We start from the raw sequence: 24,581 nt of genomic DNA on the forward strand, positions 1-24,581 counted from the left end.
ACTTAAATTATAGACAATATTAGAAGTAGAAAATTGTATATTATATAGGTATCGTATTATAAATTTATCATATTAGAATGCAATTATTACACTATTAGTAATAGCATTGATTATAGAATAATTCTATAATCAATGGTAATAGTATTATTATACTATTGTATAGTTTTTTTTATATAGAAAATATAATGTCGAAATCTAAAAGAGGATGGGAGAAATTAAAAGATGCTCAAATAAAAAAGAAAAAAGAAACGGAAGTTTTAAAAAAAGTTATTCCTCTTACTTCATATTTCAAACCAATTATTACTTTAGAATCGGATAATTTAAATACTACTGTTTTTACTTCTAGTATTGATAGTAAAACAATTAATATTTCTGAAAAAAATAAAAATTGTGCAAATAATGATATAGTGATTTTTTCGAACGATCCTGGTACTTGGAATATTAATTCAAAATAATTCGTGTCATACTTTATAGAAAAAGGCCAATTTGAATATCAAAATTTAAATGCAGATTTTTCTTTATCAGCAAAGTATTATGAAAAAGATAAAACAAATAGATACTTAAAAAAATCAAATTTTTATTATATGAAACTAAACGGGGAAAAATGTAATAGAGAATGGCTACTCTATTCGCAATTAAAAAAAATGGTATACTGTTTTTATTGTCTTTTATTTTCAAAATCCGATGTTATGTGTGACGGATATAATGATTGGAAAAATATTAATAAAATTATAGAAATCCATGTAAAGAAAAGTGAACATATTTTGGCGATTAGTACATATATTAAAAGGCCTCAAAATACTAATAAAACTAATATTGAACTGGAAAAACAAATAATTGAAACGCGTGACTGTTGGAAAAATGTATTCAAACGATTAATAGAAACAATTATTTTTTTGTCTGAACGTGGTTTACCATTTAGGGGTTCAGATGATAAAATTGGATCAAAAAATAATGGAAATTATTTAGGAATACTTGAGTTATTATCAAAATTCGATCCTTTTTTATCACAGCATATTAACTTATATGCATTTAAAGGTAAAGGTCACACTTCAGATTTGTGTAAAACTATTATAAATGAATTTATTACACTTATTGCTAAGAAAACACGTTTAGTGATTGTTAACAAAATTAAAAAAGCTAGTTATTATTCAATTAGTGTTGATTCCACTCCGGACATTTCGTACATAGATCAATTAACAATTATTATACGATATGTTACATGTAATGGACCAGTTGAACGTTTTTTAACTTTTATTAATACTGAAAATCATACAGGTGAATATTTAGCATCAATTTTACTTAAATTTATGGTTGACAATGAAATTGATATTAATTTATGTCGTGGTCAAAGTTATGATAATGCAAGTAATATGAGCGGACCTTATTCAGGAATGCAAGCCATTATAAAAGCTAAAAATCCATTTGCAGACTTTATACCATGTACAGCGCATTCACTGAACCTTGTTAGTCAGCCGGCAGTAGATAGTTGCGTAGAAATTGTTTCTTTTTTCGGGTGTGTTCAGGAACTTTATAATTTTTTTTTTCCGCATCGACAAGTAGATGGTCAATTTTAAAAGAATCATTAGATAGTAAATGCCCAGTTCCTAAGTCAATAGCCAAAACTAGATGGAGTGTAATTGCAGAAGCCATTAAAGCTTTGTCAATAAGTAATACGAGTACAGCTCTGGAATATATAAAAATGATGAATTTCAAAAACAAACTACACGAAAACAGTCACGTCATTTGATAGGAATAATGAGTAAATTAGAAACTGGTATTATTTGTCAATTATGAAATGATATACTAGGACCTTTTAACATTTGTAGTAAAAGTTTACAAAGTATTAACATTGATTTGTGTACTGCAATTAATTTGATGAAAAGTTTGAAAAGTGTTCTTGACCAGATCAGAGAAAAATATGATAACTATGAAATTAAAGGTATGGAAATAACTGTGAACAAACAATATAAATCATCTGAAAATCGTAAACGTAAAAAAAGGTATGATAATGAAACTGCATATGTGTTTACAGATAAAGAATTATTTAAAGTTCAAACCTTTTATGTTATTTTTGATAAATTAAATAGCGCTTTGCAGTATAGAATTGATGCATATAAAGAAATTGAAAACAATTTTAGGCTGCTATCAAACTTTTCGATTGAAATGAAATCTGAGCATATTGAAGAAGGAATGAAAAACTTATGTAAAAAATACCCTATAGATTTTCCACACAGTTATAAAGATGAGTTCAAACAATTTATCACGTTTACATCATTATCTTTGCCTATATATAATACTTTAATAACTCTATTGATAAATTTATAAACTTATATAAAATGATTTTAAACTTAAACGTTTCGGAATGAAACTACATTCCAAATGTAGAAAAAACTTTACTGTTATATCTTACACTCATATGCACCAATTGTAGTGGAGAAAGATCGTTTTCAAGATTAACATTAATAAAAAATGCATTAAGATCTAATTTAACATAAGAACATCTAAATGATTTGGCCATTTTGTCTATAGAAAGTGAAATTGTGAAAATTATAAACTACGAGACAATTATTGAAGATTTTTCATTTCAAAAAGCAAGAAAGATGCCAATAATATTAAATAAACAAAATTATAATAATGATGATATTTAGTATATATATAGTAATTAATAATTAAATAATGTAATAATAAAGAAAATTAATATAAGAATTCAAAATTTACATGTAGATTCAAATGTAAATTATAATTATTTTAATTTTATTTGTGATACCTAATAAATAATTGAAAATAAAATTAATTTTTTTAAGTGTATGAAAATGATGTATAGGCCATTTATATAAATGTGCTTACGGCCCTAAAAAACATAATCCGGCTCTGGTGGTGGGCCACAGTTACAGTGCTCTCTCACCAAGGTGACGCGGTTGATGATTATATTCCGGCACCGATTGTGTTTATTTCCAACGTCGCAACGGCCAGCCCGCTTTCGCTCTCTCGTCCCGACCGTATTACGGGAAACACTCCGAGTGCGCCGTCCGCAAGTTCTCGCTTTCTTGTACGTGACACCACAAATCTCGTGTTCTTGCGACCATCGTTCGACAATTCTTGTTCGTGTTCGTTCTTATTAGGTGACGCACCCAGCCGTTCCAATTATTCGCACCATCGCGTATTCCTTAAATACCTAAGCGAAAATTGAAAATTAAGGTTTAAAAAAAAAAATTAACCAGCTGTTTTGTACTTATTATAAAACAAGGTATGTTAAATATAAGAGGAGGCACTACCCCTCCTTATTTATTCCAGAGGAGGCAATTGCCCCATCTTGCCCCCTACCCCAGTTTACACCTATGTATTGAACTATTATATAGATTTTTTTTTTTGTTGGGTAGGAGTTTCGCGACCCGCGCTCGTATCACTTAAAGGTTATTTCATAAATATCATATGATATTTGATAAGAAATTACGTTATGATAATTGATAAGGAATTTGCTTATGGGCTGTCTCTAGGCGCTCGTAATGGAGACAGGGACGATTGCCAATGGCGGCACCGCGTCACTTCGGTATGGGAGCAATGGTGGTAGCCTACCACATTTGTTTATAGTCCCGTATTATCTTTTTTCGTGCTTTTATTGATTTGATATTAATTTTGATCCGGAAGCCCATTATTTATTAAACGATACAAGTTATTGAATGGTGAAAAATTATAGTAAATTAATAAGATCTTCTGACATGTTTGTCAATGATGTATCTGAATTGGATGAAATTATAGAATATCTATAAGTGAGTATAATACAACGACCGTAATAAGTAGGTAAAATAAATCGTAATCATCTTATAATTTACTGCTTCAAAATGACTATTTTTAATATTTTAATAGTTAAAAAAAAATGTTTAATCTTACTATCATATCTAATAAAACTTTATTAGTAGTTGTAGGGTACACAATTATTTGATACTTTTAATTACTGATAACAAAAAATATAAAAAATATGTTTATTTTGTTTTAGTTGTCAGATGTTTAAACGTTTTTATTCAGTCTTCAAAAACTCATTTGCTAACATGGAGAATTTAGTTGCTGTATGTCAATTGACTGCAACAAATAATAAGGAAGTCAATTATTATGTTTGTGAGAAACTAATTAGGGATGCCGAAAATGCAGGAGCCAAAGTATGTACATGAAATAAATAATTATATATTTTAATATAAATAATATTTACATATTCATTAGAAATTAATGTTAATATTTATTTGTCTTTTTCAGATGATTTTTTTACCAGAAGCATTTGATTATATTGAATCAGATAGAACCAAAGCATTAGACTTAGCTGAATCTATAAATGGACCACTTATCGAAAAATATAAAATGTTAGCGTCGTCATTAAAAGTTTGGCTTTCTCTGGGTGGATTTCATGAAGAGGTAAACATTTTAAGATTTTTCATCTCTTATTTGGCACCATAAGCTAACCTTAATAACTTAAATAATAATATAAGTTAAATGTAGAATATAAAAAAAACACATCTATACCAGTATTATATAAGAGGTGCTAGAATATTTTATTATACTCGTAGCTTAGAGTTCAATAATGAAGTTAATTATTTTTCGGTGTATGAACTACAAATCTTTATTGGTAGATAACATTTATTACTAGGGATGCTATTTATATATATCAATGAAATCTATAATTTTCTTTTTAAAAAATATTTAATTGCATAGTACTTGTACATTGTACATATTTTCTGTAATTTTTATTAGTAATTTTAATTATAAAAAAATTATGCTATTTACTAATAATATTTTATTGAAAATTCAAAAATGATTTCAACCAATGATCAATTACTTATAAATATAATGAAATATGTTTTTATTTGATATTAGACTTAGTAATTAAATAAATTAATATTCTTGATAATAATTACATTAATGTCTTATAAAATTGTGTTATGATATTAAATTATCTAAGTAGAATAAAAGTGTTAAAAAATATGTAAAACAAATTTTAACATTTATGGTTTACCATTTTTTTTATACATTTAACTTTAAATTTTTCCATTTTCTACAGTTTATAATTTTTTAGATTCTGAGAAATTAGGAAAGTATTAGTTATAAAACGATGTGTATTTTTTCAAAGTACTTATAAATTATACATAAATTAATATTTGTAAAAATGTTGGAAAAAAACACGAAAAATGAAAATGTTGCCATTTTCTACGCCGTGCCTTGCTGCTGTGTTGGATGCCGCAGTTTCTGATTTTTTTTTTTTTTTATGCAAATAAATTTAATATTAAAAAAAACTTCATTGAAGTTATATTCTTATTAATCCAATCACCAACATTAAAATATAGTTTATATATAAATATGATGCATACATTAATCCTATAGTAGTGAGACGGTGGGGCGTGAACTCATAAAATAGTTTTAAAGGGGGCGCGGACCTCAAAAGATTGAGAACCCATGAAATGGAGTGTGTATGAGATTACACTATGTTTTATATTCTGGTGTAAAGGTCATTCATGTAGGAATTTACATGCAACCATTTGTTTTTATGAATAAATATAAGGATGCTATTTCAAAAATTAGTATCTAATAAAATAATATAACATTTATTTATAGTACTATAATGTTTTTAAAATTAAGTTTTAAAGGCTACACTTCATAAATTCTGGATATAATATTTTGATTTTATAGATCTTGGAAGATGTCTAATATATTTTATTTAAATTTTATTCAAATAATCATATTCACCTATAAATAATAATATGTATTTTTTGTCATTAATATATTAAAAGACAAATATATCTATTTTATTAACTAGATAAAATTATCTGTATCATATCTAGATAACTTTATTTTAATCTGGACTCAACATTTTTATAATTTAAAATTGGTCATTTATTTATATTATAATATCCTATTTTATCATAGAAATTATAAAATATGTACTCTTGGTAAATATCAAAATATTAATGTCATCTTATAAACTCTGTTTTTTAAGTTTTCAGAAACTAAATTGAAGAATACACATATAGTCATAAACCACAGAGGTAAAATAGTTGCAACCTACCATAAATTGCATTTATACGATGTAGATATACCATCAGAAAATATTCAGACTTTAGAGTCGAGTATTATTGAACCTGGTAATGAAATCATTCCTCCAGTTCAAACACCTATTGGAAATGTTGGTTTAGGGATTGTATCCTTTTTTAATTAACATTATTATTTTTATTTATTTATTTACATTTTCAAATATCAAATCTACTATTTTCATTTAATTTAAAATATTAACCAACATATTTAATTTAGTTATTTAAAACTATGAATATTTCTTGATATTAATACTCCAGTGTTATGATGTGAGATTTTCTCAAATGGCATTAATGTTGACTGAAAATGGAGCACAAATTTTAACCTATCCATCAGCATTTTTCTTTGGAACTGGTGCACATCATTGGGAATTATTATTGCGTAGCAGAGCAATTGAAACACAATGTTATGTTATTGCTGCTGCACAATTTGGTAGCCATAATGCAACAAGAAAATCATGGGGTCATTCAATGGTTTGTTTAATTTACATTTATCATGTAAATATTATCATATATTATTAAATATTTATCATGTATTATATTCAATACTATATAGGTAGTTGATCCATTAGGAACTATCATAGCTCAGTGTTCTGATAAACCAGGATTTATTTTGGCTCAAATTGATCTATCATTGGTTACACGAGTCCGCCAATCAATGCCAATTGAAAATCATAAACGATATGATGTTTATTCAAAAATGCTATTCCCTATTTCATGTAATGAGATTATTCAAGATTCTCTTGAATTCCCATTTGGATCATCCATAGTAAAAGGATTACAAATATTTTACAAAACACGGTTAAGCTTTGCGTTTACCAACATCAAATGTGTTTTACCTGGGCGTATCCTTTTCAATAATTTTAAATTTACTTTAATTTTGACAATTCTATATACCATTTTCATTACATATTTATATAACTAGATGTTTTAGTGGCTCCCAACAGAGTTGTAGCAAAAATGACGGAATTATCAAGTGATGAAGTACAAGATCTATTCCTTGCAGTTCAAAAAGTCCAAAAAGTCATTGAAAAAGTGCATGTAACTAATTCATCAACTATTGTAATTCAAGATGGACAAGATGCTGGACAAACTATTAAAGTGTGTATTATTTTTAATAATTTATTGTCATGACTAACTATCTTAGTCATAATTTTTTAGAAGAGAATTAAGCTTTATATATTATAAGAATATTCAATTTAATAAGACTTCATAAGTACTTAATTCATAATTTTAAGTACCATCTTTTTGAAGTATTTTAACTAAATGTTTGAATTTTATTAATTACTTTTGAATCTGAGGGTATATTTATATAATATTAATTCATAACATTTTATTAAAATGTTCTTTTTAAAAATTAAAATTAAACATATAACAATAAAAATAACTAAAATAATAAAACTAAAAATTTATTTTGTAATTATAATTATAATTACTATAATATATTAGGGAATTTTACTGATAAACTTGAATACTTCAAATGTTTTTATATCTAATTTCAACTTATTAATCAATTTATTAATTATTAGTTGATGTTTTAATTTATTATAGTAAAATATGATAAATAATTTGAAAAATACTTGAAAATAAAATTTAGAATAAATTTTCCATTTTCTTTTGGATTGTACTTATAACCTACTAGGATATAAATTAATTAAATGTGTATTTATTATTATATTAGCACGTTCATGTTCACATTATTCCAAGAAAGGTCGGAGACTTATTAGTGAATGATGATATTTATAGAAGATTACAAAATGAAAAGAATTGTACTAACTCAAGAAGAAGTGATGTTGAAATGAAACATGAAACTATGATGTTGAGATCATATTTTAAATAAAATAATATTTTTATATAATAAAATATATTGTTCTTAGAATAAGCCTTAGAATAATTTGTATGTAATTAAATTAATAAATAATTCTGATTTTCAAATGTTTTTACTTTCATCATATTGTTTTATTCACAAATAATGAGTGTAAATTAATATAATATGTATTGAAAAATATCAAAACATTAGATGTAAAGTAATCATGATAGTGGAAAATTACAAAAAAAAAAAATATGTATGTACAAATAATTAGTAAATGTTTAAATAATTACTAAATGTGTTACTGGTGAACTAGATAATATATTGTGTTTAATACAAATTTGTTTTCTTCATAATTTGGAGAAATTCTTCTTGGCTAACTTCCCCATCACCATCTTTGTCAGCTTCATCAATCATTTCCTATAAGATAAGTTTGTGATCAACTAATAAGAAATATACTTTAATTTTGATATCAATAATGGTCTAAAAATATTAATTATTTTATAAAAAATTTATATAAAACCTATTAGCACAGATAAAACCAGTAATTTTCATTATTATATTAATACATTTTAATATTAATTTAATAAAGAATAAGAGTATTTTAGCTAAATCATTATTTATATTACATATGTGTTATTTATAAATTTTAATAAAATTACAATAATATTGCATAATTTTTTGAACAAAAATTATGTTATTACTAATAACATAAAAATAATAAATACTTACAATGAATTAAAATAATAATTAGGACTGAAATTCAAAAATAAATTTAAGATATCTGGAGACAAATAATACAGTCAACTCGCGGTATAACGAAGTTCGATATAACGTATAAAACTGTCGGACCCTTGAAAACCTCGTGCTATAGCGAAAAATCAAATGTATTTTGGTCCCCTCGATATAACGAAGATTTTTTTGTCTAAAGTTCACGCAATGTAACGAATTTTTACAATTTTGGAGATTGATACAGCACATTTTACGAGTTTGTTTCGGCCATTCTTATGCGATAAGATAATGTTCATGTATCGTTTATATGATACATGTCTGTTAAATGTAAATTGTATTAAATATAAATAAAAATTTGTTGCTATCGACAAAGGTTTGGTTGTCTGTGAAGTTCTCAATGACGATGAGATTTTGAATAAAGCTGATGACGAAGAGCCCCGTAAGCTCGAATGAAGCAAAATTAGGTCTCCGTGCCGTCTTAAGTTTTTTACAAAGACATGATATTGACGACAGTGTATTTTGTAATATTCTAAATTTGAACAACACTATTAATCGCGTAAGCGCAAATGGATACACACAAAAAAAAATCCTATTTTTTAAAAAAATAAATATGTATGTATGTAATAAACAAAAAATGTATGAATGTATCTAATAAAATATTTAATAATAATCTCATATTGTATGTAGGTATGTAATTATAAAAATCTAATAAAATTTAAATTTTCTTTTAAATATCGTTTAAACAAGTTTTGTTGATTTATGCTTTTGATATAATGAATTTCGAAGTAACGAACTTTTTACTCGGTCCCTTGAAATTCGTTATATCGCGAGTTGACTGTATTGGGAGATTAACGCAAAAAAAAAAATTAGTCTACAATTCATTATCTAGAAGTTAAATTTTAATGTAGTATTATAGTATTTAAGTAATGATCTATCCTTTAAAATTACTTAAAAAAAAAAAAAATTAAAAAGGGTTAAATTATTTAATTTTTATTTAATTTTTTTATCTTCAACATTTTATAATACCCATTTTGTTAAATTGCATAGTGTAATGAATAATTTTTCATTACTAATAAAATATATAGGAGTATTGAAAAAACAATTAACTTTAATCAATAAAAAATTTTTTAAACCATTGTAATAGAGATAATTTAAACATATAATTAAAAAAAATTCGACTTTAATATTCACTACAGATCATTAGTTACGACAACTTAAATTCCAAATCATTAACATTTGAAATTCACTGTAAACTGTAAAGTTAATCATTTTAAATTATTATATTAATCAAACATATATGATATTGTTAATTTTATAAATATTTTATATTTTTATATAAGTAAATTATTTCCAACAGTCATAGTAAAGTTGTCTAAATCTAAGAAAGTAAAATCCAAGTAATAAATTTTAATTATTATTCACTACTATTGAAGTTTTAACAATTAGTTAAAACTGATTTACACATTACCAATCAAAGTTGCCAGTTAATGAATGTCAGCAACCGGTAACATATAAACATAATATACCAGCAACTGGAGAAAGCCAGTGGGCACTAGCATGTCAGCTGATGGCATTGCCAGTAAAACATTTTTGTTTTACTAACGTGTTTGCTTCCCCCTCCCACTAAACCACAATGGAATCATACTAAGGTTATTTCTAACTTAAGAAGTAGAGCTGGACACCTAAGAGTGCCATTATGGCTAATGATTGGACTTATCATTAGCAACAACTCTTCAAATTGTTCAGTTGTTAGCCTAATTACAGATTTAAATTTAAGTGGGCTATTATCTCTAAGTTTTAATAATTTATTCTGTTGCTCCATATTCCTTTTTATCCATCCAATCTCTAATCCAAACTTTTCTTTTTTTCTTTTTTGATTCCTCTTCACATATTTCCAACAGCTTGTCACACAATACTGTAGCAACAGAACACACTGCTTTTTTTTATTGCGTTGCTGTATGTTATTTCTGTCATAACAATATTAAAATAATATAAAAAATATTTATAGTAAAAACTAACAAGTTAATGAGTATACTACTCTGTACTCAAATTGATAAAACACTACAACCACTGGTTAGTATCTATCAGTGGCGTCGGAACAAAATGTTGAACGGTCTGGTCAATAGTCACCTAACCCATCCACGGACGTATTTTATGGAGTTGGAAGTACGCCCCCTCCCAAAAATGTTTAAGTTATTTTAGCATTTAGATATTTAAACTTCTTAAATAGTAATTATTTAATGGACAATATTATAAATTATAGTTAATTGGATAAATTCACTCAGAACTAGTATATTAATTCACCATAGCACTACCCACCACCCTAAAAATATGGTCTGGTCATGACCAGAATTAAGTTTCATATTCGGCACTACTAGTACCTATACTAGTAGCCGACATTGTTTAAACAATCGGTGCCAGTGACTTGATAATTCCAGTTTCCAAACACCAGACACCTTCCAGCTAGCATGCCAGCAACTGATAACGTGTAAATCAGCCTTTATAGTAATTGAGGTATATTAAAAAGTCGAAATAGAGTTAAATAAATAATAAACCAAATTACAAATTTCATCAAAATAAATTTATAAATATAATAATATATTTTTATAATTTCAGTGTTATTGAAATTTTAGTTATTTTTATCCATCAAAAAATAATTATATAAAAACTGATTAGTACCTTGGTTTATATAAAATATTACAACTTGGAAAGCTTTTAAGAAAACTTACTTAGCTTTCTGATATTTATATACTAATAACATAAAGTTATAAATTTTATGGTTTATATATTAACCTGGAGTTCTTCATCGGCAATATTCTCTCCTAACTCTTGTGCAATGCGCTTTAAATTATAAAATGTTATTTTTCCAGTACTATTATCATCAAATAGTTTAAATGCTTTAATAATTTCTTCTCTTGAATCTTTTTCTGCCATTTTTATTGACATTAAGGTTACAAATTCATCATATGTTATAACACCTAAAGAAAATTTTACATTTTTTTTTAACTATTAGCATTATTGTACAAATATTTAATTTAATAGATAAAAAAAAAAATCACTTACCAGTATGTTGCTTATTTAAACTACTAAGCATACGTTTAATTTCTTCCTTTTTTGGTTCGAATCCTAATGCCCTCATAGCTACCTTAAAACATAAAATGAATTGTACTTATCATGCAATAGATATTATTTAAAGCTTATCTACTTAAAGATTTTTGTTCCCACAGTCTTTTTTTATATTGTTTTATTATTAAAAGATACATGGTTAATACAACAATATTATAAACTAAACGTTGGAAAAAGTTAATTTTATAATTAATATAACATGGATGTATTCAAATAAATACCTTTAGTTCTTTGGTTTCAATTGATCCAGTTCCATCTTTATTAAATAATCCGAATGCTTCGTTTATATCAGCTAATTGTTTATCACTAAATTCAAATCCAGACTTTTTTCTTCCTGTAGCTGGCATATTTGTACGATTTTTTGCTTTTAACGATATATATCTAAATAAAATAAATATATATTTACATTCACTCATAAATTACAAAGAACATACTTATAAAATAATTAATTAAATTAATTGCAAGTTTCCTTATATCATATTGTGGTAAAATTAAATGTTAATTAAAATTTTAAATTGTAATTTAAATTGCTTTAAATTGTATGTCAATAACAACAATATCCAATAACTACATAAAATGTTTTGTAAAAATTTCAAATCTAGTAATATTGATTTAAGAAAATATTTAAAAATAATTAAATCAAAAGGTATTTGTTTTTGTTGCAAAAGATGTTAAAACTGTATTGCATTGCACAGTCAACAAAATACATCGTCCACAGTAACATATCCAAACAAATTAATTTATTTAGCGCCAGATTTATAAAAATAAAAAAACAAGTGTTTGCGGTCAGCAGGACTTCTTGGTATGTACTCAGTAGATACTTTAACTAACATACTGGGCCACATAAATGTCGCGCAGAAGATGATATATTTAATTACTTGACGACAACAATGTTTTGGCCAAAATATCTACAATGTAAAATCAATGAGATAAAAACCAAACAATATTATACTATCTAGTTAATAAATAAATAAATAAATGTAATTTATAAACTATTTATAATTATTAATTAGTAACGAGTTTGGATGGTATTATTAGAGTTTATAAAGTTTGAATATTAAAAATAGAATTTTTTTTCTCTTATAGGTTTTCATAATATTGTTTGATAATGTTAATTATATCGATTTTGATTATATATCTGAAAATTTTTTGTTTTTTTTTTTTTTTGACGCCTAGTCAAAAATTCTTTATATAATTCACTGCAAGTACTAGTCATAGTCCGCCACTGAACCGGATTGCGAACGGCGCGATAAAACCGATCATTTTTTAATATTGTCGTCGACAACACCGAAAGATCAAACTTACGCGGGAGAGGGTGTGAGTCTTACAAACTAGGCATTGCTTGAGCATCGTAATAAAAACAACACTGACCTCGGGGACTGTGACCGATACGGTTGACGAGGATATTCGGTGGTTCTAGACGCGCGGCGGGCGACGCACGAAACGGCACGATCGGAAGTGACGAGAATGCCGGAAGTACGCGCGCCGCTTTGCTATTATTGACAAAACGGATCGATAACCAGTGGCAACCGATGGTAACAACAGAACAGTTGCCGTTATATTAGTAGTGGTATTGTAGTAGTAATAGTAGTAATGTTGTTATTGAACACGGACGAACGTTGTAAACAATACGTGTATGATAAGCCGCGTGCGGTGTTGATAAATTGATAGGTTTCGCAGCGTAGATAATGGAATTGCTCTCATTCAATAGGATTATTCTATTGTAATAGAATTACTCCGTTATAATAGAATCATTCTATTATCTATGTTTCACTGTCGCAGCTTAATAACCCGTCGCCAGCCGCAGCCTCAACCGACTCCACTCGTCGTCACCGCATCGCTATCCGGGATCGGTGTACAACGGGTATACCCCGTACGTTCGTCGCGCTCCCGACACGCCTTCGCCGTCCGCCAGTGACGACACTAGACACACGTATCCTTCGTTTCCGCTGTCGCAAGATTTCGAGGCGCTCGCGTTTCCACCATGAACAAACAATCGTCGAACGAACCGACCCAGGTGTTCATCTCGGACGAGGTGCTGCTCATGTGCCACAATTTGGCACTGCTCACGGAGAAAGAGGAAGTCGCCGCTCTGCTCATCGGCCAAGTAAGCGTTTACGATTTTTTCGTTAAATGCTGTGTAATAACTGTTAATCGTTTTTTCTCCAAACCCACCTCTATCGTAGAAAATAACGTACGGAAATGGGATGACCGTCGTTTCCGTATCGGCGCTGTCGATACCGCCTCGAGGAGAAATAAAAAAAGATCGAGTTGAAATCATGTCTGAAGACTTGGTCAACGCCATGGAAGATGCCAAACATTTCTCTCGCGTCAAAGGCGAAAATTTAAATGTAATTGGCTGGTATCATTCACATCCACACATCACTGTCTGGCCTTCTAGTGTTGGTAAGTGTCATAGACCTTTAAAAGGTAAAAGGTCTATGGTGAGTATCTATAATTTTGCAACATCAGCCATATGGTATTTAGGTACATAGTTTTTCACATGAACTCATCTATGCATATTAGAGCTTTCGTTAATCACAGAGACATATTAACCTATTAATGTTAATAAATCTATGGTTAATCATTTCATATTTAATATATACAAAACAGATACTATTTAGTGTGCAGTTATAAATTAAATTATTCTGTTTTTTTATGCTTAAGGTTTTTAAAATGTATTTGTTTATATATATTGTATTATATAATTCATATACCTTATGAATTATATGCAAATTGAAGTATTTTAAGTATAAAATATGTTCACATTAGTTAATCACTCACTCAACTACTACAAATAAATGTATACATAGCATTTGTTTGGGATCTGAAATTCCATATTAATTTGTATATTTAACAAAAACATTTAGTGTTAAAGTTAAACTCGTACAATCTGATAAACTAACTTTATTGATCTCTTAATATTGTGGTGCTAGTTTCTCATAGGTGAAATTATTAATTGTTAAATGTTGAATACATTTTTAAGATTGACTATCATTTTAATAATTTTCAGATTTACAAACTCAACTTAACTTACAAAATATGGATTCATGTTTTATTGGTATAATTTGTTCCTCGTATAATACAGACACTACTACAATGGTGAGCAGAAATACTCTTTATGAAAAAACCTTTTTTTTTTATACAAAAAATAATGGATTGGATGATAATTAATTATGATTTAAATGAATTATTGATTAATATTATGGTTTTTAAAAATCATTACACCTCGCATCATTTTTTATATTTCATTTTATTATTTATCTATAAAATATTAACACTTTTTTTTTTAAGTATTATGGATTCATAAATTAAAAACAGATATAATTTACTGTTTAAAATTATATATGTATCAGAATCTGATTTCATTGATAGTACTTATGATTGATTTGGTTTCTGTGCAAGAATCTTCTGAAGTTAATATGAAAACTGTTACTTCCTTCAAGTGAATGGTGATGTAAAATGACATAATAATGGACTATTTACATGATATATATGTTAAAACATCTCATTTAATGTTAAAATGTCGGTATTTACCCTTATTGAATTGGTTATAAACAATATTATTTATCAATAATATTTGAACTTTAATATAATTTGTGCCATATAATATTATTCTAACCAAATTGTCTTATTTACCAAATCTTTATTTTGTATATAATTAGGTATAATTATTATATCCTTCATTTGTAATGTAATAATCAGTTTTGACTTCATTTTTTCAAATAATAGACTCCTATAATAATAATTAATATAAATGTATGCTCGCCCAATTGATTACTTTGTACTTGTTTTTTAAGTTAAAATTTCTAAGTTTTGAAAAGTTTAACATCATATGTAGCAATTAAAATTATGTAATAATAATTTTATATTATTTTTTTATAATTTTGTTTTAGATGAAAGAAATGAAAACAGTTTGTTTTCAGGCAAAACAAATTAATGGCTTAGTGCACAGAATAGATGTTAAATTTCAAGTTGTACCTACTTCTTCTACAAGCCAATTATCATTTGGGGTAATTAATATATTTTTGTGGATTAAGTATATACTGTGTCAATGAAATTAGGTTAAAATTAAGTAGTATTGATTTGTGAAATTTTGGGAATATTTGGAGAAATTAATTTATAAATGTTTAACATATATATACATTGATACATAAGTAACTTCTAAAGATCAATATCCATTTTGATTAATATTTGTGTTTTAAATAATTTATGTTAAATAATTCAAAATTATAAAAAAATTATTTAAAAACGTCCAAAAAAAATTTATTAATATAGTTGAAAAATATAATTTGAAAAATTGTATTCATTAAAATTAATCATTTGGTTGATAAATATTAAACTCTATATAAACTTCACAATTAGATTAAATTTTTTTAAAATATAGGCCTACATTAATTAGATATTAAAATAAACATTTATTCAATTTCAGATATTATTCTCATAGAAAAATAAATTATTTCTTACCAAGTATAGTAAAAGTCAAAAAACATATTTATTACTTCAACTTTAAAATATCCAAATCAAAATTTTTTTTTCATTATTTTGCTAGAAAAATTTAAATTTAAATTTTATATTAAAAATTTGTGAAGTAAAATATTTAAATTATATAGTCATTTTAAAATTATCCAAATCAAATGCGTTGTTTATATTCATTTATAATTTTAGAATAATCTTGTTTCTAGTATTTATAAATTAATATTTATGTATATATTTTATTAGGTAATTGTAAAACACATTGAAACATTGTATGATGAACTTATAAAAAATTATAATCAGGCAAATGTAGATGATATTAGTCCAATGGCACAACTCCACAATGATGCAGGTACTATTGATATATTTAATCTTAAATATGATAAAATTCTTAAACAATTTATAATTTTTATTTGTTTATCCTATTGCGCAGTATATAAAAGAGACTTTTCTAACCTAAATAATAGCTAAAATGAAAATAATTTATTATTTAAATACTTTTCAGTGTCTCAAAACTATACGGGTATAATCATTATTTTGGTTTTAAAAATAATAATTAACATTTGACATTGTTTATTATAAAATTTTCTTCTACTTTTTTTTCAAAGTTTTTTAACTAATTTAACTTGAAGTTGCAAGTTATTTTAAGTTATTATTAACATCATAACTAAGTTTAAAAAAAATTCCATGAGTACCATATTTCTTATGTTAGTAATTTTAAATTATTCGTAATGAAAATTTACTGTTTTTATTAGTCTTGTTAAAAGATTTTAATCGCTGAATTTGATGTAATTCCCATCTCCCATAAATATATTTTGAAAGTTAATGATTTACATAAATTGATCAATAGTTTTTACATTTAAAGTATTTCAATTGTAAGTTGTGTGCAGAAACACTATATTCTACTTGAGTTGATACTTGAATAAATAATAAAATAATTTTGTTTTAAACTTTTTTCTAGTGTACACTTTGTCAGGAATACATATGCTAGAAACAGTGGCCAAACCTATGCTACAAATGTTAGAAACTCAGCGAGAAAGCTCAACTAAAAGAATTCAAATTCTTCAAACAAAACTTGACCAACTGAATCTTGGTCAAAACTATGAGTATTTTTGTGATGGTGATTACAAAAATAATGACCAAGATAATTTACCTAAGAATAGTGCTTATTTAAATGACGAAGATTTATCTACATCATTAGCAGATCCTGTTATATCATCTGGTACAATACAGAAGAAATCAAGTATGGTTTCATCACCCGTGTGACCTAATCAACCATAATTTGGATTGACATATGTGAATTTATTTGCATTATACTGTTATTATACACTTAAAATAATATTAAAAAACAATTTTCTAGTATGAACAATAAATATTATATACTGTTAGGTAGTTTAATTAGATAATAAAATGATTTACAACACTGAATATAACACTGATATTATTTACAAATACATCTATATAAGTAATAATAAAATATAAATATACAATAAATGTGACGCTTAATCGCAATTAAATAAATCATACACAGATTCACTTAATTCAAATACAATATTAAAATAGAGAAAATATAGTTTTAATTTATTGTACAAGATGTATTTCAATAAACAATATATTTGAAAATGCCTCGGACTTAATACCTCGAAATGTCTAAAATAACCTAACAAGTGCACTTCTCTACCGGCATAAAACTTAACTGTGATTAATATCACATCCATTAACGTGTAACCAAGCAAATTTATGGGTCCCATGAACTAATTAACATCTATTTTATAATAAGGATTAAAAACTATGTCTAATAAACTGACTAATTAAATAGGAAACAATTAGATTATAAAAGCTATTGAAATTACCAATAAATTATAAGTATATTTAAAAGGTATTCAATTTTATTAGAATAAATAAACTAACTTTGGAAGAATTAATATTGTACATTCAACTTTCTAGTATTTCTGATTTTTTGAGACATTTTGGGCGTACATAATAACATAATTAATCGCAGTTTTTAATAATAATACTTCAAAAAAAGAAGAAAAAGCTTTTAATATAATAAAATATTTCATAGCATTTTTTGCAAAAATATTAATGAAACAGTTGCATAAGACATTACCGACCTAATTTCAATAATTTTTTTGTTGACACGGTATATAATAATTTACCATTTTTAATCATTTTTTATATTTTTCTCAGTAAAATAAAATATAAAATTGAAATTAACTGTCATTATCATATAAATGGTTTGATTTTTCAGTAATCAAAAATTAAATTTTCTTGACTTAACAAGGTTTTTTCTTGAAATTTTCAATACCTATTTTTCATCAAAACATTAAATTTTGATCATTTATTAGATTTTGATTAAGTATTTTTTAATTAAAAAAAATCACACGATACTTAAAGTAAAAAATCATAATTTATATTACAAAAACAATTAATATTTAACTAAATTGATTTTATTACGAAGGGAAAATGACAAAATACATACAATTATGAATTATCGAAATACTATTAAACTTTTCGGTAACTATTAATTAGATACCACAGATAAACAATTAACCATGAAATGTGCAATACAAATAATAATAATAATAATAAAACATTGTACATATTAATAATAACATTTTACAACATAGTTTTCTTAAACAAAATCTATCATGAAACATACTAAATCTTAAGGGAATGTAATGGGGACAAAAAATAAACAAATTAAGCTCCAATAATACCAACATAAATTTAATAAAATTTTGATTAGAAAAAAAAATCATTATATAAACAATTAAATTGCATTTATTGTATGTTAACTTTAAATCAAAAATTATATCTCTTGCTGTTAAATAATTAATAATTGTAAAAATAGCCAAAAGATTTTGAATTATAGTACTAGTGTGTACATTTTAAATAATCAATTTTAAAAATTGTTATCAATTTATATTTTTATTTGATGTTATTTTTTTCAACATTTTTATTGTTATATGTTATCATCTTTGTTTTTATTGGCAATAAGAATAAAACAATATTAGACAAAAATCCATTAAAATATAAACAGAATTTTCAGTATTCATTAATTTTTTTTCCTGCTTCAATTATTATATTCCGAATTTATAAATATTATAGAATTATTAAAAAAGTTTGTATTATAATATTGTCAGTAGATTACATACCAATTACTCTATTTAACTGTAAAATATTTTTTATTTTTTATTGTTAATTGTGTTTTGTTGTATTATTAAATTATGAGTTATTAAACAAAAATTTTAAAAATATACTGAAAATCATTTTATTATTGATATTTTATTAATTTACTATTAAAATATGTGTGTGCTCAGCTATGACAGATAATAATTAAAATATCTTATTATTTATATAATTAGTATTCAAATTTACTTTAATACTTCGAGATTGACTAAAATTGTCATTAAAGAAATATTAAAAATTTTTCACTTAAATTATTCCAATTAAGGATGTGTCATTAAATCAGATCAAATATAAATTAAACTAGCTGCAATCAAATGCATGAGGTATATTTAATAACAAACGTCAAATAATTATAAATTTATTGACCAATGTATTTATTAAGAATACGTTTTGATTAACCAATCAATATTTATTTTCAAATATCAATTTTATTTAGATTTAAAACGATTAAATCATAACATATATAACAGGTGGATTAAATGTATTACTTCATAGTTTAATACATATTTTGTAATGCAATTAATAAAAGGGACTAATTTCTAATATCCACATTCAATATTTATAATTCATTAGACCATAAATATACCATCACAAAAATTCAAAATAACATATTTTTAGATAATATAGAACAGTAATAAATTTCGTTTTAATAATACGATTATTTAAAAATAGTAGAAGTCCCAAAAAAACATAAAAGGATATTTCCGACTAAATTTTGGTGCTCTTTAAAGAAAGGTTTTATCCTAACCATTATTGTATGAGTGCAAAATATAGTTCAAAAGAACACAACAGTGAAGTTTCAATAATTATGAGGAAACTGTACAATTTGTTTTCATATTTAAACAAATTTACCTTAAATATTTATATTACATACTGTCCATGAACATAATCCCTGCGTAATATGTATTATAGTAATATATCAATAATGAATAAAGTATAACTTTTTATATCAAATTGGTTGTGAACCATGAAATTTCAAAAATGTCACGAACATATCAGTGTAAATATATTACACTTATATTCACTGCAAGAGTTTAAATCTATAGTATTATAAATTCGAGCCATCATCATATTTTTGACTATTGGATGTAATAATCCGGTTGGTCAGAATCCTTTTCAAAACGTTTGGCTTCCTCTTGCATACTTTCTTTTATTTTCAATATTGCTGCGGATTCGGTCAGATCCTAAATATTGCATTAAAATAAAAGTTAAGTATGTGATGATATATAAGTACACCCTTATTGGAAAATATCAACCGTTTTGGCAACATTGAGAACGACTCGGACACAAACAGCAGTACTATTTTTAAATATAAAACTTTGATTTCATGGGAATTTTGTTTAATAAACTCTAAAAAATATTATACTTGTTATAGTGAGTTAAACGTTTTACTTTTAATTTCAACACTAAAATGCAAGAGTATTTGTAGTTGTTAGTATCATCACAGAAAAATGTATAAAGCCGTTATCAACGCTGTTGCACTGTTCAAAAATACTGATGTTGATTTCAAAGATTTTCTAATTTTCTAATTCAAATAATTTTAATTTAACTGTATTCTTTAAAATAGAAACAATAAAAATATTTGAATAGATAAAATAATAATAATCTAAATTTTTATATTATAATTTAAATTAGTCTTGTTTATTTTAAAAGAATTTTTTTACTTGTTTAATATTTTTATTTAACAGGATATATCAGGGTGGTTATCTAAACAAGTAAAATATAAAATTAAATGGAGTTGTAAAAATTGTTATTAATTTGATGATCCTAAAGTCATTGAAATAACAGTCATTCAAAATTGAACAGTATAATATGTTTTTATCTTTTTAAAAAATGTAATAACTTAATTTATATTTAAAACTTTATATTTATTTAAAATTCAAGTCATTTCAGTAATCATATCAATTAATCAAAATAAAAATGCAAATACTCATATACAGTAATGATGATAAATGTAAACATTTCTATAAAATATGCAAATATATATATATATATATGGACTATAAGAACACCAATTCATAATTCAGGGCTAAAAATATGTATGTATTTCAATATACCTTAATTATTTTTTTTTGTTTTTAAGTTATGCCTTTAATATTTTTTTGGGAATCTACAAAAATTAAAACTTACAGAGATATTTTTTATTTAACACTTAAGATAATTTATGTAAATAACCATTAATAAATAAAAAATAAAAATAAATCAGACCAAGAAGATGAATACAGTCTGATAATGGTAAGATGAAAAATGGTGAGCAATACTTAATTATTCAAAAAATTTAAAACACATATTAAACATTACCATCAAAAAAAAAAAAACAAAAAATACAGTTTTTTAAATATGTACCATTTTTTTTTTTTTTTTTACAGTATTAGTAATTCGCCACTTTCTGTTTCTTGATCACCATTAAGTTGTCATCAAACCTTAATCAGTATGTAGTTCATCGATTGTCTTCAACATCTATAAACTAATATAGATCCAGGCCAATTACATTTTCTCCTGCTCCTCCAAATCCTGCCAAATTATAATCGCCCATGCCACTTCCACTGTCTTCTCTTGGTGTACCAGGACCACCAGTTGTCGGTGAATTTTTCATACCATCTAATCCGTCGCCATTCAAAACTGAATTCATTGTGTTTGGACCCATTGGTCCTAATGGTCCATTATCTGATGCATTATTCATTGGAAAATCCTAAAATTATTTTTAAATAAAAAACCAACCTCCAACAATTGAAAAATACATGGTTTTATACATTTTCTTATTTTATAACTTACACCAGGCATATTCCCTCCAGTAACCGGCTTCATCATTGTGTACATACTTTCTCCTCCAGAATTAGAAGAATCTTCAACATTATTGCTCAAATTAAGATCACATACTACAAAGAACTACAAGAACTACCTATAATTATTTAATTTACCTTGAGGGCTTTGCATAATTGGTGTGCCTGGTCCAGGAGGGCCGCCTGATCCAGAAGGTCCCTAAATAAGATTCTATTTATAAACCTAATTTTCTTTATAAATTCTTTTTAACCATGTAACTAAAGTTATAACAAATTTTTAACAGCATTTATATTGATATTAAATTCTAATTTAGTTACATTATTACAGATCGGGTGTAATATTCATAAATTATTATAAAATTAAAATATTTAAACTTACTCCATAAGCGCCTGGTGATGATGATGAATAACTCATAGGCTGAAAAATATAAATAAATGAATGTTTAAAAAATAAAGGTTATTCATCTATAGCATAAAAATACAAAAATAAATTCATTATGCTATTAAATATATTGAATTTAATAATTTAAGGATTAGAAATTATGTAATTATGTTAAATTAAAGATCATAATCAAAATATGGATAGTAAAATATCTAACATTTATTAGTTACAATACAATGATAAAACAATCATATACATTTAATCAAATTTAGACTGTAGTAATTAAAATATACCTTTTAATAACTATTTGTAATATTTTTATTTAAATATAATTAAATTAAATAAAATAATAATTAAATTAATTTTTATAATTCAGAGAATAATAGAATAATAGAATTCAGAGAAGTTTACATTTTACTTTTTGATTTTTATATTTTATTTTTAATTGGTGTATGTTACATTTTTTTAAAATATCTTTGAGAACAAAAAAATAGTTATGTATTATACTTTTAAAATATTAGAATATTAGATTAATAAATGACAAAGAAACGTTGCATGTGGTTAAATAGTTTAAGTTAATTTGTTGCAAATTAATTAATGACATTAGTTTTAAAAAAGTTCCCAACATTTTTTAGGTTTAATAAACACAAATATATTTTATATACGTAATTTTGAAGCTGTTTCAGAATATTAAATATAGCTCTAATATAAAAATCAATAACTTAAATTTTAATTTAATTTTTAATTTTTAATTTTCACTTGCGATTGTGCATTCATGCTGTAAGGTTGTGCATTCTCTTAATACTTTATGTGTTATTGTTATTAGTTTTCTATGATTAAAATAATATATTAATTCATAGCTATGACATCTACAAATACTCGAAATTGTTCCATTTGTTCTATCATGTTCGCTGGACTAGATACGCCCGTTAAATGCGATGGATGCAATTTAGTATTTCAATGCATTGGTCTATCAGCAAGCGAAATAAAATATCTTTCTCTAAAAACTCGTAATTTAAAATTCTTTTGCGAATCCTGCAATAATGGATTACGTGATATTTCAGAATTGAAAATTTTAATAAATCGTTTGCTAAGTGAATGACCTTAAAAATCAAAAAAATACTAAAAATATTTCACATTGTTCCGAAGAATTCATCATTAATGAGATCGGCGAACATAATGTATGAGGCTTCCAATCTAATATTATACAACATTACTGAGTCTAACTCAGATAACAACGCTGACAAAATACTCACGACCATAATGTTGTAAGTAACCTAATAGATTTAATTATTAGTTGTGATAAAATTATTAGACCGACAAATTTAATACGTTTGGGTATTCGTGGTCGTGATAAACCTCGTCCAATTAAAGCGGCTTTTAGCTCACCAGTTGTTGTCTTCGAAATATTAAAATCAAAGAAAAAATTATTTTCACTTAATCCGTCTTCAAATATTGGTATCAGCTCAGACCGTACATTATATCACAGAAACTACATGAAAATAAATCGTGAAGAACTAGAGTCTCGTAGATCAAGTGAAGAGGGAAGCGAATTAATCATCAGATACGTAAGAAGTACTCTAACAATAGTCTCTAGGAATGATCGTTCTAATAATCATGTTGAAAAATTTTTTTAATTAATACAAGTATGTTTCACCAAAATGTACCTAGTCTACTTACCAAAATTTCATATTTACGTAATGCTTTATTTAATGTTAATTATAATGTTATTTATTTAAATGAAACTTGGTTAAATAGTAACATTTTTGATGCTGAACAAGGTTTTAATAATCATAATTTATACAGAAAAGATCGCATTTTAGGTCTCAGAAAAACTAGAGGTGGTGGTGCATTAATTGCTATAAATAAAAATATTAACTGCAAATTATTAACTGTTGCCTCCGAAGTCGGAATCGAACAAATATTTTTGAAACTTACTGTCAACAACATAAAAATTATTATAGGTTGCGTTTATAGACCACCAAATGCATCTTTTGATATAT

At 25.3% G+C, this 24,581-nt stretch overlaps 4 protein-coding genes across 10 annotated transcripts in view; 2 read left to right on the forward strand and 2 right to left on the reverse strand.

Moving 5' to 3' along the window:
• The first annotated feature begins 3,160 nt into the window (after nt 1-3,160).
• On the forward strand, nt 3,161-7,969 carry LOC112683418 (deaminated glutathione amidase). 2 transcript variants are annotated; one of them, XM_025554457.1, is made up of 8 exons: nt 3,161-3,250; nt 4,001-4,160; nt 4,255-4,410; nt 5,987-6,187; nt 6,339-6,551; nt 6,634-6,922; nt 7,003-7,178; nt 7,759-7,969. In XM_025554457.1, the coding sequence occupies exons 2-8, from the start codon at nt 4,008-4,010 to the stop codon at nt 7,915-7,917; spliced, it is 1,347 nt and encodes a 448-aa protein (XP_025410242.1). In that variant the 5' UTR covers nt 3,161-3,250; nt 4,001-4,007; the 3' UTR covers nt 7,918-7,969. The 2 variants fall into 2 exon arrangements, with proteins under 2 accessions (XP_025410242.1, XP_025410241.1); XM_025554456.1 differs by lacking the exon at nt 3,161-3,250 and adding an exon at nt 3,494-3,773.
• Nucleotides 7,970-8,184: 215 nt separating this feature from the next.
• LOC112683413 (caltractin) lies at nt 8,185-13,315 on the reverse strand. Of its 2 annotated transcripts, none has more exons than XM_025554450.1 (5): nt 13,051-13,315; nt 11,967-12,126; nt 11,683-11,764; nt 11,413-11,597; nt 8,185-8,307 (listed from the first exon to the last, which is right to left on the reverse strand). In XM_025554450.1, the coding sequence occupies exons 2-5, from the start codon at nt 12,090-12,092 to the stop codon at nt 8,218-8,220; spliced, it is 483 nt and encodes a 160-aa protein (XP_025410235.1). In that variant the 5' UTR covers nt 12,093-12,126; nt 13,051-13,315; the 3' UTR covers nt 8,185-8,217. The 2 variants fall into 2 exon arrangements, with proteins under 2 accessions (XP_025410235.1, XP_025410234.1); XM_025554449.1 differs by having other exon boundaries at nt 13,117-13,312.
• A 66-nt stretch (nt 13,316-13,381) lies between these two features.
• LOC112683412 (lys-63-specific deubiquitinase BRCC36-like) lies at nt 13,382-17,595 on the forward strand. Its single transcript, XM_025554448.1, has 7 exons — nt 13,382-13,468; nt 13,528-13,852; nt 13,932-14,151; nt 14,759-14,847; nt 15,642-15,758; nt 16,468-16,573; nt 17,183-17,595. The coding sequence occupies exons 2-7, from the start codon at nt 13,730-13,732 to the stop codon at nt 17,485-17,487; spliced, it is 960 nt and encodes a 319-aa protein (XP_025410233.1). The 5' UTR covers nt 13,382-13,468; nt 13,528-13,729; the 3' UTR covers nt 17,488-17,595.
• A 2,438-nt stretch (nt 17,596-20,033) lies between these two features.
• The window catches only part of LOC112683378 (single-stranded DNA-binding protein 3-like), a 31,900-nt gene continuing 27,352 nt past the window's right edge, over nt 20,034-24,581 (reverse strand). For 3 of the 5 annotated variants that reach the window (XM_025554396.1, XM_025554398.1, XM_025554397.1), the window contains 5 exons: nt 22,576-22,614; nt 22,335-22,395; nt 22,189-22,259; nt 21,905-22,105; nt 20,493-20,597 (listed from right to left, as the gene is read on the reverse strand). In XM_025554396.1, the coding sequence (XP_025410181.1) occupies nt 20,493-20,597; nt 21,905-22,105; nt 22,189-22,259; nt 22,335-22,395; nt 22,576-22,614 (477 nt within the window). Of the gene's footprint in view, nt 20,598-21,904; nt 22,106-22,188; nt 22,260-22,334; nt 22,396-22,575; nt 22,615-24,581 lie in introns of all 5 variants that reach the window. The other 2 variants (XM_025554394.1, XM_025554399.1) reach the window with 2 other exon arrangements.

Source organism: Sipha flava, unplaced genomic scaffold (assembly GCF_003268045.1).
Source record: "Sipha flava isolate LNK unplaced genomic scaffold, YSA_version1 225_pilon_pilon, whole genome shotgun sequence".
Lineage (NCBI taxonomy): Eukaryota > Metazoa > Arthropoda > Insecta > Hemiptera > Aphididae > Sipha > Sipha flava.